Source organism: Mobula hypostoma (assembly GCF_963921235.1).
Source record: "Mobula hypostoma chromosome 5 unlocalized genomic scaffold, sMobHyp1.1 SUPER_5_unloc_3, whole genome shotgun sequence".
Lineage (NCBI taxonomy): Eukaryota > Metazoa > Chordata > Chondrichthyes > Myliobatiformes > Myliobatidae > Mobula > Mobula hypostoma.
Window position 1 is genome coordinate 45,001 of NW_026948115.1, and position 16,909 is coordinate 61,909.

Consider the following 16,909-nt stretch of genomic DNA (forward strand, 5'->3'; position numbering starts at 1 on the left):
AAATATGACAAATTGTGCGAGTGAAAATACATAAATAATACGAAGAACATGAGTTGTGGAGTCCTATAAAGTGAGTCTGCAGGTTGTGGAATCAGTTCAGTGTTGTGGTGAGTAAAGTTATCCATGTCGGTTCAGGAGAATCAGAATTGGATCAGCTTTAATACATATTGTGAAATTTGTTGTATTGCGGCAGTAGTATATTGCAATACATAGCAATAAAACCTGCTGTTGTGGGACTAAGGCTCCTGTACCTCCAGCCTGATGGTAGTAGCAAGAAGAGCAAAAGGCCTGGTTGGTAATGTAATCCCAGTCAATATTGGGGAAGTTAAAATCCCTCAATTCTGTAATGCTCTTACATCTTTCTGTGATTCACTTAGCTGTCTGTTGCTCTAATTCTGCCATATATTGCCAGCAAAGTGATTGGCCCTCTTTTATTCCTAAATTCTACCCATACGGTCTCATTGAATAGTCTCAAGAATATCCTGTCGAAGTAGGAGAAACACTTGATGGAAAGTGAAATTCTTAGAATGACGGGAAAGTATGAACTGACGAGAATTATAATTGGTGTGAATGGCAAGCGGAAAGACTACATGGCTATGTGGATCCTTCTGTATTTGTATTTAAATGTAGATTTGACAATGGTGATTAATATTCTTACCAATTTACTATAAATCAGAGTAAGGCTCTTTATGCTTCACACTTTCAGCCCGTGGAATTCCTGAAGTCATACAGTGAAGGAGAGGAAGGAATAAGAATAAATATTAACCATGGAACAACCACTTTGGCCTTTAAATTTAAACATGGGGTGATTGTGGCTGTGGACTCCAGGGCCTCAGCAGGAAATTACCTTGGTGAGTCCAAATGATTTCAATTGTCTTAACAACCTGCTTCAGCTCTAGAATTGAATTGAATTGACTTTATTTCTTACATCCTTCACGTACATGAGTAAAAATCTTTATGTTACGTCTCCATCTAAATGTGCAATGTGCAAATTATAGTAATTTGTAATAAATAGTATGTACAGCAAATATACAACAGAACAGTCAATATAGCCTAGAAATACAGTTGCATCATCATGAATTAATCAGTCTGATGGCCTGGTGGCAGAAGCTGTCCTGGAGCCTGTTGGTCCTGGCCTTTATGCTGTGGTACCGTTTCCCAGATGGTAGCATCTGGAACAGTTTGTGGTTGGGGTGACTTGGGTCCCCAGCGATCCTACGGGCCCTTTTTACTCGATGTATTAGGAAGAAGGTGAAATTTTCTTAATTGACTTCACTCCACTGTTTTTGACTAGTGCAGATAACAATTGCCTGTTAAAATGATGTTTCTGGTTAATATATTAAAATACATACCGTACAGTAAATCTCATTCTTGTGACACCCATCTCCTGGCCACACTGACAAAAATGCTCTCAGGGCAAAGTTTCAGAAGAAACCTTGTAAGAGAGAAAGGAGATGGAGGTTAAGGCCAGATCACAACTTCCTTGGAGATCAAAGTTGCAATTTGGATCATTTGTGACTGAGGCAAAATTCCAGGATTGCCATACAGCAAAAGAGATGGTGATGCCACATTCAGTAAATGAATGAATGAAATTCTTCCCTTCTTACACCCACACTGTTAGTTCATGGAACTTCAAGGAGGCTCAATTGTATTTGTCTCCTGCACATTACCCTGAACACAACACCATTCCACAGATGTACAGTCAAGACTTTAGCATCATAGAATCATTGAAGATTAATGATATATTAGCCATTTAAAACATCTTGTCTGTTAATAACTCTGCTCAAGGATATACCTTCCAGTCATTGGTCCAAGTGTTCTTTAACACTGCCTCTCTGTCCCTTTCAGGGGAGTGAGTTCCCACCCTGCTTATTGCTGGTATGTCCCTTTGAACTACAAGGGGTTCTTTTTCTGAAAGAATTGTAACTGTCAATATCCATTGATATAAATGCAAGTTATTATTTGCTATATAGATTCTGTGAATATAAACAAGGTGATTGAAATCAACCCCTTCTTGCTGGGTACCATGTCTGGAAGTGCTGCTGATTGTCAGTACTGGGAAAGACTGCTGGCCAAACAGTGCAGGTAAGAAAATTCTGCAATCTTGTGTTAAAACCTAGTCAAAACTCAGGCAGATAGCTTGATGTGCAATAGTGTAATACGTCAGTAACCCAGCATTCGTCCATCCACCACGGATTCTCCTGAAGGTCATAGGAGTTTGGGATGGAACAATAGCACAGCGGGTAGTGCTGCTATTTCACAGCTCGGGGCACCGGCGTTCAGTTCTACCTCTGGTGCTGTCTATGAGGAGTTTGTGCGTTCTCCCTGTGACTACATGGTCTTCCTTCCACACCCCAAAGACTGGCAGGGAGCGTTGCTAGGTTTGGCCGTTATAAAGTTAACCCGAGTGAGCAGGTGATGGGGGTGGAGTTGATGTTAATGGATATATGAGGGAGAATAGGTTACAGGGAAATAATCTGGGGAATCTGAATTTCTCCATGAGCCAGCATAGCACCTAATGGGCCAAATGGCCTCCTATTTTGCCATTGTGAAACATGAAGTTATTTTGTGAGACTGATGGAATGCTGCCTCATCATAGACACACACTACCTGCTGTGTGATTGAACATACGAGATTCTGCGTAGGTTTCAGGCTCACATGGTCATCAAGTTCCAGAACTGGTCAGAAAGTTGCTCAGTCAGCAACAGCCAACCTGAGAAAGCAGAGGATAAAACAAAGTCAAAGTTGAGTTTATTGCCATATCCACGAGTACATGTAAGCACAGGTGTAATGAAAAACTTACTTGCAGCAGATTCACAAGCACATCGGATCGGATACACAACATTCACAAGAAAAAAACATAAATTATACAAAATTAAAACGGAATGAACACTATTATAACAAATAAAATTCCATTGTAGTAAAGTGGTCATAGTGTTGCTACACCAATGGTGATTAGGGTTTTGCCAGGTGGTTCAAGGGCCAAATGGTTAAAGAGAAGTAGCTGTTCTTGAACCTGGTAATATAGAACTTTCGGTACCTCCTGCCTGATGGTAGCTGTGAAAACATGATATGGCCTGGATAGTGGGGATCTTTGTTGATGGATTGGCCTTCTTGAGACACTTGTAGATGCTGCTGATGGTGGAGAGGGATGTGCTGGATTGGGCAGAGTGCACTGCTCTCTGTAGCTTGTTGGGTTCCTGTGCATTTGAGTTGCTGCACAAGAGCACTATGGAACCAGTGAAGACACTTTCAACCGTACATCTATAGAAGTTTGTTAGAGTGTTCGGGAACAAACTGAACCTCCCAAGAAAGCAAAGATGCTGGACTGTCAAGCAGTTATAGTATATGTATGGAAGTGCTGCTTTTACACAAACAGTTATAGTATATGTCAGAAAGTGCTGATTTTACACAAATGGTTATGGAAAATGTCAGAAAGTGCTGTTTTTACACAAACAGTTGTGGTATATGTCAGAAAGTGCTGTTTTTACAGGAACAGTTATGGTATATGTCAGAAAGTGTTGTTTTTACACAAACGGTTATGGTATATGTCAGAAAGTGCTGTTTTTCCAGGAACAGTTATGGTATATGTTGGAAAAGTGACCTCATTCAGGAGCACTGATACGTCGATTTTAATGTCTCTAAAACTATGCTGGCATATTATTTTGACAGATTATACAAACTGAGAAACAAAGAACGCATCACGGTGTCAGCTGCTTCCAAACTGCTGAGCAATATGATGTGTGAGTACAGAGGCATGGGGCTCTCCATGGGCAGCATGATCTGTGGCTGGGATAAGAAGGTAGAGTATCACTACAGTTCGAAAATACACCCTGACCCATCTCACCGGTATATCATGGCATCAGCTGTGAACAGGAAACCAACCTACTTGATGTGGATTATTTGTATATAGCCATTCCTTGACACTGGGTCACAATCTCGGATCACCTACTGCAAGGGCACTGTGGAAATACACCGGAAGGATTGTAATCCAGGGGATTGGAAATTCGGGTGGTGCAGGGGTAACTGTTGAGTAGCCACACACTATCACCTTCCCAACCTCAAAAGTGTTGGACAATGCAGCCAGGAACACCAATAGACTATTGGAGCGGTAGATTATGTTCAGCCATTCAGTGAGATCTTGAGTGGTTGAGTATAAGGTCGGCCAAGATCTACCTGAATTTATACCTTTGATTTTTCTTTTACAAACTGTGGACATCACTAGCAAAACCAACATTTATTGCCCATCCCTTACTGCCCTTCAGATGGTGGTGGTGGTGATCTGCTGCCTTGAACTACAGAAGCCTTTCGGGTGTACTCCCACATTGCCTTTGTGGGGAAGGGTGGTTTAATGATTTTGTCTGCAAAGATGAAAGAATGGAAAAACAGTTCCAACTCCGAGTGATATGTGAGTTGAAGGGGAATTTAACAGAGGTGTTTCCCTTGTTCCTGCTGGCCTTCTCCTGCATGAGGTCATGGAGATGTGAGGTATTGTCAGTGAAATTGTGGTACATCGTTGTGCCAGAGCTATTATGTTCAAGGAGGGGATTCATAATTAGGGTGGTGCAGGGGTACCTGTTCAGCAGGATGTTTGGTCCCAGATGGTATTGAGCTTCCTGAAAGTTGGAGTCATACTCACCCAGACAAGTAGGGAGTGTTCCATAACCCTCCTGACCTGTGCCTTGGGGTGTCAGAAGATGAGTCAGTCACTACAGAATACGCAGCCTCTGACCTGCTCTTATCGCTAGATTATCTCTGTGACTGTTCCAGATGAGTGTCTGGTCAACGGTGACCAACGATGTTTATGGTGGAGTACAGAGTGATGATAACACCAAGTCTAGATGGAGCATTTTCCATTTAGTGCCCATGGACTTCTGTTTTACCCAGTCTCCTTAACACAATCAGTCAAATACTATCTTGATGTCATTCTCAGCTCACCTCTAGATTTCATCCATTTGGACCCAGGCTGAAATATCTTCTTTCCTGGTTTAGTATGTGTGTCACTCCTAATCCACAGTAATATTTTTGACTGTTAGCAATCCTCTGAAATTGCCACGCTAATCTTATTGTTGTTCATTTGCAGTAGAAGTAGAATGAAAAGCGATGGGAATAAATGGGAGCAATGGGATCACTCAATGTCACCGACAGACCTTGATAAAACCATTCCAGGAGTAGGGATATTCACTGATGACTGCACAATGCTCAAATCCACTTGCACTTCCTTAGCAAATGACATAGTCTATGCCTGCATGGAGCAGGACCTGGAGAACATTCAGGCATAGGTTGATAAATGGCAAAAACATTCCCATCATTGTACTGTCAGCCAGTGATCTTCTCCAACAAGAGAGAGTCTAACTACTTATCAGTTGCTGGGTCTACAACATCAACACACTGAACTAAAGCGGCCACATAAAGCAGTGGTTCCAAGAGCAGTTCAGAGGTGGGGTCACTTGTAGCCCAATACCCCATGGTCTTCCATCTTTCACAATTCACAGATTAGGAGTGTGATGGAATACTTGTCTGCATAACTGCAACTCTGTCGGCAATGAGCTTGATATGATCCAGAGCAAACAGTCCACTTAATCAGCTTCCCATTCACGACCTTAAAAATGGATTCCCTTCATCACAAACATGGATTCCCTTCATCATAAACACACAGGTTATAGTGTACAGTTACTTGTCGAGCTTAATTCGATGCCCCACCTCCCAAACTTATGACCTCTACCATCAAGAAGAATAAGGGAAGTAGACGTAGAGGGATGCCACCATTATGAGATTCCAATCCAAGCTGCACAGCATCCTGATTGGGAAATGTTCCTTCAGTATCGCCAGGTCTAAATCCTGGAATTCCGTCCCCAATAGGACTATGGGAGGAGCTTCACCAGAGAGTCAAGGGCTTCAAGGCACTGCTCACGTTTCAAATTTCTCAAGAGTAATTAGGGATAGGCAATAAACATTGGCCTGCAAACCAATAGATTTCCTTCTTTGACTATGTATGACAAAAATCGTTAAATTTTGTTTGCACTTTGCTTAGATTTCCCAAGCACTTGATAGAGATTAATCTAGGCTAGGAGTAAGGCTTAAAGTAGGATGCATCAGTTTCACTAAAGTATTGACAAGAAATTAACTCACACCTCTCAAGTGAGATTCTGATTGGATTGTTAACCAGTCAATAGCTATTTCACCTGTAGCATCAAACTCAGTAGACCAAGGGGCAACTTTGCCACTGTCTTAAGGTAATCACTAGGGAGAATGACATGGAAGCTGGAGAGTTAAGGGTGGTGAATGGGTGTTTATGTGACCGGAGTCTGAAACAGTGGTGTACTGTTCAGTGCTGGGATCTTTGCTGTTTGTTATAAGTATAAATATATACTGTATATAATGCACACACACATACCAACACATACTCTCACTCAGTGGCCTGGTGATCCATCCACGTCTAGTTCATTGTGTTGTAAATTCAGAGATACTCTTCAGCACACTACTGTTGCAATGCATGGGTTACTGTTGCCTTCCTTTTGAACCAGTCTGGTGTTTCTCCTATGACCTCTCTCATTAACAAGTCATTTTCACCCAGAACTGCTGCTCAATTAATGTTTTTTTTTGTTTGTTTATTGCACCATTCTCTGTAAAATCTAGAGACTGTTGTGTGAAAATCCCAGGAAATCAGCAGTTTCTGAGATCCTCAAACCACCCTATCTGGCACCAATAATCATTGCACAGTCAAAGTCTCTTAGATCACATTTCTCCCCTATTCTGAAGTTTGGTCTGAACAACGACTGAACCTCTTGACCATGTCTGCGTGCTTTTATGCATTGAGTTACTCCCACGTCATTAGATATTTCAGAATCAGGTTTAATATTGCTGGTCTCATTGTAGGACATTTAGAGTAAATGGAAGGGACTTTAGGAGCATTGATCTACAGAGGGACCGCATGGTTCAATTCCATAGTTTGCCTGAAGGGGCAACACAGATGGATTGTGTGATGAAAAAGGCTTTGGGTAGACTTGCTGTCATAGGATGAGGCAATAAGTATAAGAGTTGGGATGTCATGGTGGCATCCAAAACATTAGTTGGACTGCACTTAGATATATGGGAAAATGTGATTAGCGTATATCGTCATCAACTCAGAGTAGCCTTTAAGTTGCATGTAAAGTATCCCACAAAAAAAAAATCCTCATTTCTGAGCCATTAGTTATCACTGTACTAAACTGGAAAGTCACTTTATTGCTTCCACGCATACATCAACAGCAAAAGGATAACTAGGGAGAGGGTAGGAGCACTCAGGGATAAAGGAGAGAACATATACTTGGAGCTGAGGATGTAGGTGAAAGCCCTAAATTAGTACTTTGTGTCAGTACTTAGCAAAGAGAATGACATGGAGGACAATGAGATCAGTGCGGAGCATGCTTGAGATAAAGAAGGTAGGTCTCTTAAAGAATTGAGGTGAGAGGAGAGATCGTTGGGGCTTTGACCAGCATCGCTGTGTCCTCATGAGCCACAGGTGATGTTGCAAGTACCTAATGTTGTTCCATTGTTCAAGAAGGGAAGTACGAATAATCCTGGAAACTATAGACCAGTGAGTCTCACATCAATGGTACGGAAGCTACTGGGGAAGGTTCTTAGGGATAGGATTTATGGCTATTTGGTAGATCATGGTCTAGCTAGGGACAATTATCATGCTTTAGGGCTTTGTTCAGGGCAGAACATGTCCTATTAATGTGATGGAGTTTTTTATGAGGAGGTAACAAAAGTGAATAATGAAAGTAGAGCTATGGATATTGTCTGCATGGAGGATCTTAAGGTATTTGACAATATCTCATTGGAGGTTCATCCAGAAGATTAAGGTACATGGGATCCTTAGTGACTTGGCTGTTTGATTCAGAATTGTCTTGCCCATAGAAAACAGAGATTAGTTTTCAATAGGACTTATTCTGGCTGGAGGTCTGTAACTAGTAGTGTTCCACAAGGATCTGTATTGGGACCACTGTTGTTTTTTTGTACATATAAATGCCCTCGATGAAAATGTAAATGGATGGGTTAATAAGATACATACATTGATGGTGTTGTGGAAAGTGTAGAAAATTGCCAAAAGATATAGCAGAATATAGATCAGTTGCAGATATAGGTAGAGCAATGGTAGGTTGAGATTAAACCAACCAAGTGTGGGCTGTTACAGTTTGGAAGATCAAGTGGAAAGGGACAGGGCACAGTTAATTGCTGGACCCTTACCACTGTTGATATACAGATACATCTTGTGGTCCAGGTCTGTAACTGCCTGAGAGTGGCTACACAGGTTGATATGGAGATAGAGAAGGTGTACAGCATGTTTGCCTTTATTAGTTGAGGCAATGAGTTCACGAGTTAGGAAGTTATGTTGCAGCTTTATAAGACTCTAGTTAGGCCACATCTGGAGTAATGTCTTCACTTTGGTTGCCCCTCTATAGGAAGGGTGTGGAGGTTTTAGGGTGGGGGTGTGTGCAGCAGAGGTTCACCAGGATGCTGCCTGGATTTGAGGAAACAAGCTAGCTGCTCGAAGAAGGCTGGCCTTGGGATTGCCTCTGGAGTGGTGGAGGCTGAGGGATAGCCCGATAGATGTTTATAGGATTTGAACGTAAGAAACAGGAGCAGGAGTAGGCCATCTGGCCCGTCAAGCCTGCTCTGCCTTTCAACAAGATCATGGCTGATCTGGCCATGGACTCATCTCCATCTTTCTGCATTTCCCCTACAACCCTTAATTCCCTTTCTGTGCAAAAATCTATCCAACCTTTTCTTAAACATATCTACTGAGGTAGCCTCCACTGCTTCCCTGGGCAGAGAATTCCATTGATTCACCACTCTCTGGGAAAAGCAGTTTCTCCGCATCACCGTCCTAAATCTACTCCCCCGAATCTTGAGGCTATGTCCCCTAGTTCTAGTCTCGGCTACCAGTGGAAACAACTTTGCTGCCTCTACCTTATCTATCCCTTTCATAATTTTATATGTTTCTATAAGATCTCTCATTCTTCTGAATTCCAGCGAGTACAGTCCCAGACGACTCAATCTCTGCTCAGGGTCTAACCCCATCATCTCTGGAATCAACCGGGTGAACCTCCTCTGCATCACCTCCAAAGCCAGTATATCCTTCCTCAAGTAAGGAGACCAGAACTGCACACAGTACTCCAGGTGCAGCCTCACCAGTACCATATACAGTTGCAGCGTAACCTCCCTGCTCTTAAATTCAATCCCTTTAACAATGAACGCCAACATTCCATTTGCTTTTTCGATAGCCTGCTGCACCTGCAAACCAACCTTCTGTGATTCATGTATAAGCACTCCCAAATCCCTCTATAGCAGCATACTGCAGTTTTTTACAATTTAAATAATAATCTTTTGTTTTTCCCTTCCAAAGTGGACGACTTCACTTTTACCAACATTGTACTCCATCTGCCAGACCCTTGCCCACTCACTTAGCCTATCTAGTGTGTATCTCTCTGCAGACTCTCTGAATCTTCTGCAGAGTTTGCTTTTCCACTCAATTTAATATCACCAGAAAGCTGGGGCATAGGTAGAATAGACAGCCAGTGTCTTTTTCAAAGGGTCAAAATGACTAACATGAGAGGGCATGCATTCAAGGTGAGGGGGGTTGTTCGACGTTTACACAGAGACTGGTGGATGCCTGGAATGTGCTGTCATGGGTGGTGGTGGAGGCAAATATAAAAGTTGTTTAAGAGGCTCTATCAGATTTGCCTCTTAAAAGTCCCCATTTATATTATTGCACAGATAAGGCAGAGAATGGAGGAATATATACGTTGTGCAAGCAGAAGGGATTAGTTTAATTAGCCTATTAATTACTAGTTTAATTAGTTTTGCACAGCATGGTGTGAGGAAGACCCTGTTCCTGTGCTGTGGTTCAATGTTAACACCATTTGTGAGACTTTTCAGTTATTAAAAGAAATACTGTAGCTGGAAGTAGTAGGAAGATACAGCACAAAAAATCTCCTTTGCCTCACCAAGTCCACACTGACCATCAATCACCCATTATTCTACATTTTTAATAATTATATTGCCAATCATTTGGTTTTATTGATATTTGATGCCCACTTTAAATTGTGATTTTCCAGAATTTGCAGATCCTGCAATATCAGGTTTCAGTCCCGATCAGTCACTTCTTCAGATCCTGATGTTTCAAATCGTCAAGTGTTCCCACCCCTGTACTATCTCCCACTCAAATTGAGATCTGTGCACTCAATCCCAGACCCTGCTTTGTTTCTGCAGCAGTTTTGCAAGTTAGCACAATTTGAATAGGAAATAAATACTACTCAGTTTAACCTGGAATTTACATTGGACCTTTCTTTATTACATAGGGCCCAGGACTCTACTACGTAAATCAGAATGGGACAAGACTGTCTGGAGAAATGTTTTCCACTGGTTCTGGAAACTGTTATGCTTATGGTGTCATTGACAGTGGCTACAGATATGATTTGACGGTGGAAGAAGCCTGCAACTTGGCACGGCGGGCCATTTACCATGCCACACATCGCGATTCGTACTCTGGAGGCTTTGTCAACAGTAAGATTTTGCCACCAAATAAAAGCAAATATAATTCATGCATTTGGCAGCTGACTGCCCTCACCACTTTTTCCTGATTTCTTTGAGCTGTCATTTTGGTTCCACAAATTATCCTTTCCTAGAACATTCAGTAAAGGGTGGAAGAATGAAGACCCTTTCTCAGATCACCAGTTACTGAATCACAGATCTGTTTCCTTCATCTTTTCTTAACTGGAATAACATATCAGTCACTTTCTACCTTTACATGGATGAAGGCATTGGCCTGTATAGGGCAGAAATGGACACTGGGAGAATTCAACATGGACGTTGTACATTGGTTGGCCTTGGACTCCATGTTCCGATTATCTGTTCGTGAGAATGTAAACAGGAGGAGGCTGTTCAACCCTTTCATACTGTTTTACCATAAGAACATGGCTAGTCTTCTACTTCATCACTTTCCTGCATGAACCCAATATCCCCTAACTCCCTTAAGACTTAATAGTTCCTGACTAGAATATACTCAGTTAGTGAGTTTCTACAGACCTCTAGGATAGAGAATTATGAGGATTCACTACCTTCTAGATGAAAAAACAAAGTTCTGAGAATGTGACCTCTAGATTGGGAGCTCTGTTAGGACTAACATCCTGCATCTAGCCCGTTGAGCCCTGTAAGAGTACTGTACATTTCACTAAGATCGCTCCTCATCTCCTCCTCCAATATAGACCCAGTCAGTTTAGTCTCATTTCACATGATAATCCCTGGTGAACAATCTGGTGAACCTTCATTGCTCTTCCTTTACCATAAATGTATCCTTCCTTCAGTAGGGAGACCTGACCTGTATGTGTACACAATATTCCAGATGCAATTGCACCATGATTTCACAGCGATGGAGCAAGACACCTCTGCAAATATTTCAATTCAATTTTGTTTTTGTTTTCAGTGTATCACATGCGTGAAGATGGCTGGATAAAAGTTTGCGAGGATGACGTTGGTGAGCTTCATTACAAGTATGGAGCTGAGAAAACCAAGACTCTCCAGTGAGGACAGTCACCAGAACAAGCTGGCCAGTTCAGCAGTATCAAACCGTTAGACTCACAAAAACTGTTTGCCTAATCTGTAAATGGAATCCTTTCATTTTGTAATCCTAAAATCAAATAAAAAATTCCAGGAAAAGTTTTGATTTGCTATTTTGTGACAGATTCTAACGAATTAATGCAGTTAAAATCAGACCTCTGCATGATTAGGTCATGCCTGAAAACACATTGGGGCCAGGTAAGGTGCAGGAGTTTATGAAAACCAGAAAAATGTTAATAAACTAGAAAAGTACAGAAAATATTTACAAGGATGTTGCCAGGACTTGAGGGACTGAGTTATATGAAGAAGTTGAACAGGCTCGACCTTTATTCCTTGCTGCATAGATGAGGTACTCTGTCCTTTTAACAGTGCCAGGGAATCAAGAACTAGAGGGCATAGGTTTAAGGTGAGAGGGGAGAGATTTAATAGCAAAGTGAGGGGCGACTTTTTTTACCCAAAGGATGGTATGTATGTGGAATGAACTGCCAGACGATGTTGAGGTAGGGTCAATAATAATTTTAAAAAAACAAAAAACAGGTATGTGAAAGGAATGGTTTAGAGGGTTATGAACCAAACATATGCAAACGGGACTAGTTTAGATGGGCACCTTGGTTGGCAGGGACCAATTGGGCCAAGAGCCCTGATTCTGTACCATATGACTTTATGACCATCTCTACGACTCTATACCCACTTCAACCTATTGGAAAAGCAATGGATTTCTATTTGTTCTGCAGACCCAGACTAGGGTTTAGTAGTCATCATTCACCTACTCGGATCCACTTTAGAACAAAAACAAACACTGGAACTCAGCAGGTCAATCAGTTTATGGCGGGGGGGTGGAGGCAAAAGATATGAGTTTTGGGTCGAGATTCTGCATCAGGACTGAAAAGGAAGGGGAAAGGTTACCTGTATATAGCAGCCCAAAGGGTGGGACAAAAGCGAGGAGGTGATAGGTCGAACCAGATGGGGAGGGTATAATGGGAAGATTCTATTTTGATTCCTCCTGCTTCCTACGGATCAAAGGTGTAGCCACAGGCACTCACTTGGGTCCCAGCTCTGCCTGTCTCTTGTTGATGGCTATGAGGAACAGGCCTTGCTCCAAGCCTTTTCCAGAAACCACCACCACCCTCAACTCTTTGTCTGCTACACTAGCAACTTTATTGGTACTGCTTCCTGCACCCATGTAGAATTCAACAGCACCATCACTTTTGCTACTAACTGCCATGTTGTTCTCAAATTCCCACACATCTCTTCCTTTTCTGGATATCTCTGTCTCCACCTCAGGAGACCAATGTACCCCTGGCATTTTCAATAATTGACACCCACAGCTACCTCATCTACACCTCCTCCCACCTTGACCCCTGTAAGGATACCACCCATTGCTCTCAGTTTCTCCATCTCCGTTGCATCTGTTGTTGAAATGAGGCCTTCAGCTCCAGAGTTTCTGAAACGTCCTTCTTCCAGAAGAGAGGCTACTTCCTGCACCTTGGTTGATGGAGCCCCTCACATGTATTTCCCCAATTTCCTGGATTCCTCTCTCAGCTTCACATCCCCTGCTTTTCCTACTTTCTAGGGAGAACAGCAATAGAGTTCCCCTGGTCCTCACCTTTCCAGCAACAGTACCCTACTCTCTGGATCCAGCACTTCATCATCTACCATTTCCGTCAGCTGGAACAGAACACCACCACCAGCCATATCTTCATCTCTCTGTGACTTCCTGATCTGCTCATCCTTCCCCACCCACCCATCATCTCCTGTTCCCTGATACTTTTCAGTGCATTGTTCAAGGGAGACAGAGAAGCACTTAATCAGTTCTCATTTGGACATGGCATCAAAGGTTACAGGGAGAAATCCAGGAACTGGGGTTGAGGAGGAGAAGAAAAAGGATCAGCCATGATTGAATGGCAGAGCAGACTTGAGAGGCCAAATGACTTAATTCTGCTCCAACATCTTATGGTCTTATGGACCGCTTGAGTTGGCGGACTGGACAACATTCAGAGATTCATCTCTGAGTCTGCATGAATATTCCACAGTTGTCACCGACTTCATCAAACCCATGTAGATGAGTGTGTGCCTTTGAGAACATACTGAACATACCTGAATCAAAAGCCGTGGATGAACCAGGAGATTCTGCAACCAAGGACTTTTCTGTGCCTTGTCGTGCTGTTCACTCTCCACAGAGCATTACAAAACCACTTTCCTGTCATTGGATCTTACTGTAGATCTCATCTGCCCAGTCCACCAGAACTGACTTTGCATGCAGGGACAGGCATGTCCCTGTCTCACTGGGGTGTGAGACTGCCAGCTACCCTCACCTGTCGAAACGGTGTACTGGAGTGTGGCCGCTGTCGCATGCTAACAGCTACCTAGAGCCACAGGTGAGAGTTGAATGTCCAGTTGGGACCAAAGGTGAGTGAGCTGCTCCAGAACGAACATGACAAGCCCCTTCACCAGAGGTGCTGCCCCTCCCTGGACGCCCCATACACCCCTATTTACATTGCAAAGTACTAGAACGTAGAACATCGAAAACCTACAGCACAATACAGGACCTTCGGCCCACAATGCTATGCCGAACATGTACTTACTTTAGAAATGACCTCGGGTTACCCATAGCCCTCTATTTTTCTAAGCTCCATGTACCTATCCAGGAGTCTCTTAAAAGACCCTATCGCATCCGCCTCCACCACCGTGCCGGCAGCCCATTCCATGCGTAAAAAACTCTCTGCGTAAAAAACTTACCCCTGACATCTCCTCTGTACCTACTTCCAAGCACCTTAAAAATGTGCCCTCTCATGTTAGCCATTACTACTGCTGCAAAACAACAAATTTCATAATATATGCCAGTGATATGACATCTGATTCTGAATGTGATTCTGTTGGTAAGACTATAAGACATAGGTGCACAATTGGGCCATTCGGCCCATTCAGTCTGCTCCTCCATTACATCATGGCTGATCTATTATCCCTCTCAACCCCATTCTCCTGCCTTTATTTTATTTAGAGATACAGCACAGAATAGGCCTTTTTAACCCCTCTAGCCACACCGCCAGCAACCCCCAATCTTAACTCTAGCCTAATCATGGGATAATTTACAATGACCATTTAACCTAGTAAACGGTGGGCCTTTAGACTGTGGGAGGAAACTGGAGGACCCAGAGAAAACCCACACATTCCATGGAGAGACGCTTTACAGGTGATGTCAGAATTGAACTCTGAACTCTGACACCCGAGCTGTGATAGCGTCATGGTAACTGTTACACTGCTGTGGCGCCTTTCTCTCAGTAACCTTTGACTAAATCAAGAACATACCAGCCTCTGCTTTAAATAAACCCAATGACTTGGCCTTCCATGTCAATGAATTCCCACAGGTTCACCATCCGCTGGCTAAACAAATTCATCCTCATCTCTGTTCTAAATGCATGTCCCTCTGTTCTGAGGCTGTTCCCTCCGCTCCTGGACTCCTCACCCTATAAGAAACATCTTATCCACATCCACCCTATCTAGGCTTTTCAATATTTGACGGGTTTCAATGAGTTTCCCCCTCATTCTCCTAAACTCCAGCATGTGCAAGCCCAGAGCCAACAAAAACTTCTCATACATTAACTATTTCATTCCCAATTTCATTCCATAACCCTAACCCTAACCCTAAAGGGTCTACTGGGCCCTTTCCAATGCCAGCACATCTTTTAGTTAAACATAGAAACATAGAAACATAGAAAATAGGTGCAGGAGTAGGCCATTCGGCCCTTCGAGCCTGCACCGCCATTTATTATGATCATGGCTGATCATCCAACTCAGAACCCAGCCTTCCCTCCATACCCCCTGACCCCTGTAGCCACAAGGGCCATATCTAACTTCCTTTTAAACATAGCTAATGAACTGGCCTCAACAGTTTGCTGTGGCAGAGAATTCCACAGATTCACCACTCTCTGTGTGAAGAAGTTTTTCCTAACCTCGGTCCTAAAAGGCTTCCCCTCTATCCTCAAACTGTGACCCCTCGTTCTAGACCTCCCCAACATCGGGAACAATCTTCCTGCATCTAGCCTGTCCAATCCCTTTAGGATCTTATACGTTTCAATCAGATCCCCCCTCAATCTTCTAAATTCCAACGAGTACAAGCCCAGTTCATCCAGTCTTTCTTCATATGAAAGACCTGCCATCCCAGGAATCAATCTGGTGAACCTTCTTTGTACTCTCTCTATGGCAAAGATGTCTTTCCTCAGATTAGGGGACCAAAACTGCACACAATACTCCAGGTGTGGTCTCACCAAGGCCTTGTACAACTGCAGTAGTACCTCCCTGCTCCTGTACTCGAATCCTCTCGCTATAAATGCCAGCATACCGTTCGCCTTTTTCACCGCCTGCTGTACCTGCATGCCCACTTTCAATGACTGGTGTATAATGACACCCAGGTCTCGTTGCACCTCCCCTTTTCCTAATCGGCCACCATTCAGATAATAATCTGTTTTCCTATTTTTGCCACCAAAGTGGATAACTTCACATTTATCCACATTAAATTGCATCTGCCATGAGTTTGCCCACTCACCCAACCTATCCAAGTCACCCTGCATCCTCTTAGCATCCTCCTCACTGCTAACACTGCCACCCAGCTTCGTGTCATCCGCAAACTTGGAGATGCTGCATTTAATTCCCTCATCCAAGTCATTAATATATATTGTAAACAACTGGGGTCCCAGCACTGAGCCTTGCGGTACCCCACTAGTCACCGCCTGCCATTCTGAAAAGGTCCCGTTTATTCCCACTCTTTGCTTCCTGTCTGCTAACCAATTCTCCACCCACACCAATACCTTACCCCCAATACCGTGTGCTTTAAGTTTGCACACTAATCTCCTGTGTGGGACCTTGTCAAAAGCCTTTTGAAAATCCAAATATACCACATCCACTGGTTCTCCCCTATCCACTCTACTAGTTACATCCTCAAAAAATTCTATGAGATTCGTCAGACATGATTTTCCTTTCACAAATCCATGCTGACTTTGTCCGATCATTTCACCGCTTTCCAAATGTGCTGTTATCACATCCTTGATAACTGACTCCAGCAGTTTCCCCACCACCGACGTTAGGCTAACCGGCCTATAATTCCCCGGTTTCTCTCTCCCTCCTTTTTTAAAAAGTGGGGTTACATTAGCCACCCTCCAATCCTCAGGAACTAGTCCAGAATCTAACGAGTTTTGAAAAATTATCACTAATGCATCCACTATTTCTTGGGCCACTTCCTTAAGCACTCTGGGATGCAGACCATCTGGCCCTGGGGATTTATCTGCCTTCAATCCCTTCAATTTAC

At 43.1% G+C, this 16,909-nt stretch overlaps 1 protein-coding gene across 1 annotated transcript in view; it reads left to right on the forward strand.

The window, feature by feature from the left end:
* The window catches only part of psmb8a (proteasome 20S subunit beta 8A), a 17,704-nt gene extending 6,001 nt beyond the window's left edge, over nucleotides 1-11,703 (forward strand). The window contains exons 2-6 of the mRNA XM_063038889.1: nucleotides 707-851; nucleotides 1,974-2,085; nucleotides 3,673-3,802; nucleotides 10,347-10,551; nucleotides 11,471-11,703. Of these exons, the coding sequence (XP_062894959.1) occupies nucleotides 707-851; nucleotides 1,974-2,085; nucleotides 3,673-3,802; nucleotides 10,347-10,551; nucleotides 11,471-11,571 (693 nt within the window). The 3' untranslated portion in view covers nucleotides 11,572-11,703. The remainder of the gene's footprint in view (nucleotides 1-706; nucleotides 852-1,973; nucleotides 2,086-3,672; nucleotides 3,803-10,346; nucleotides 10,552-11,470) is intronic.
* Nucleotides 11,704-16,909: the final 5,206 nt, after the last annotated feature.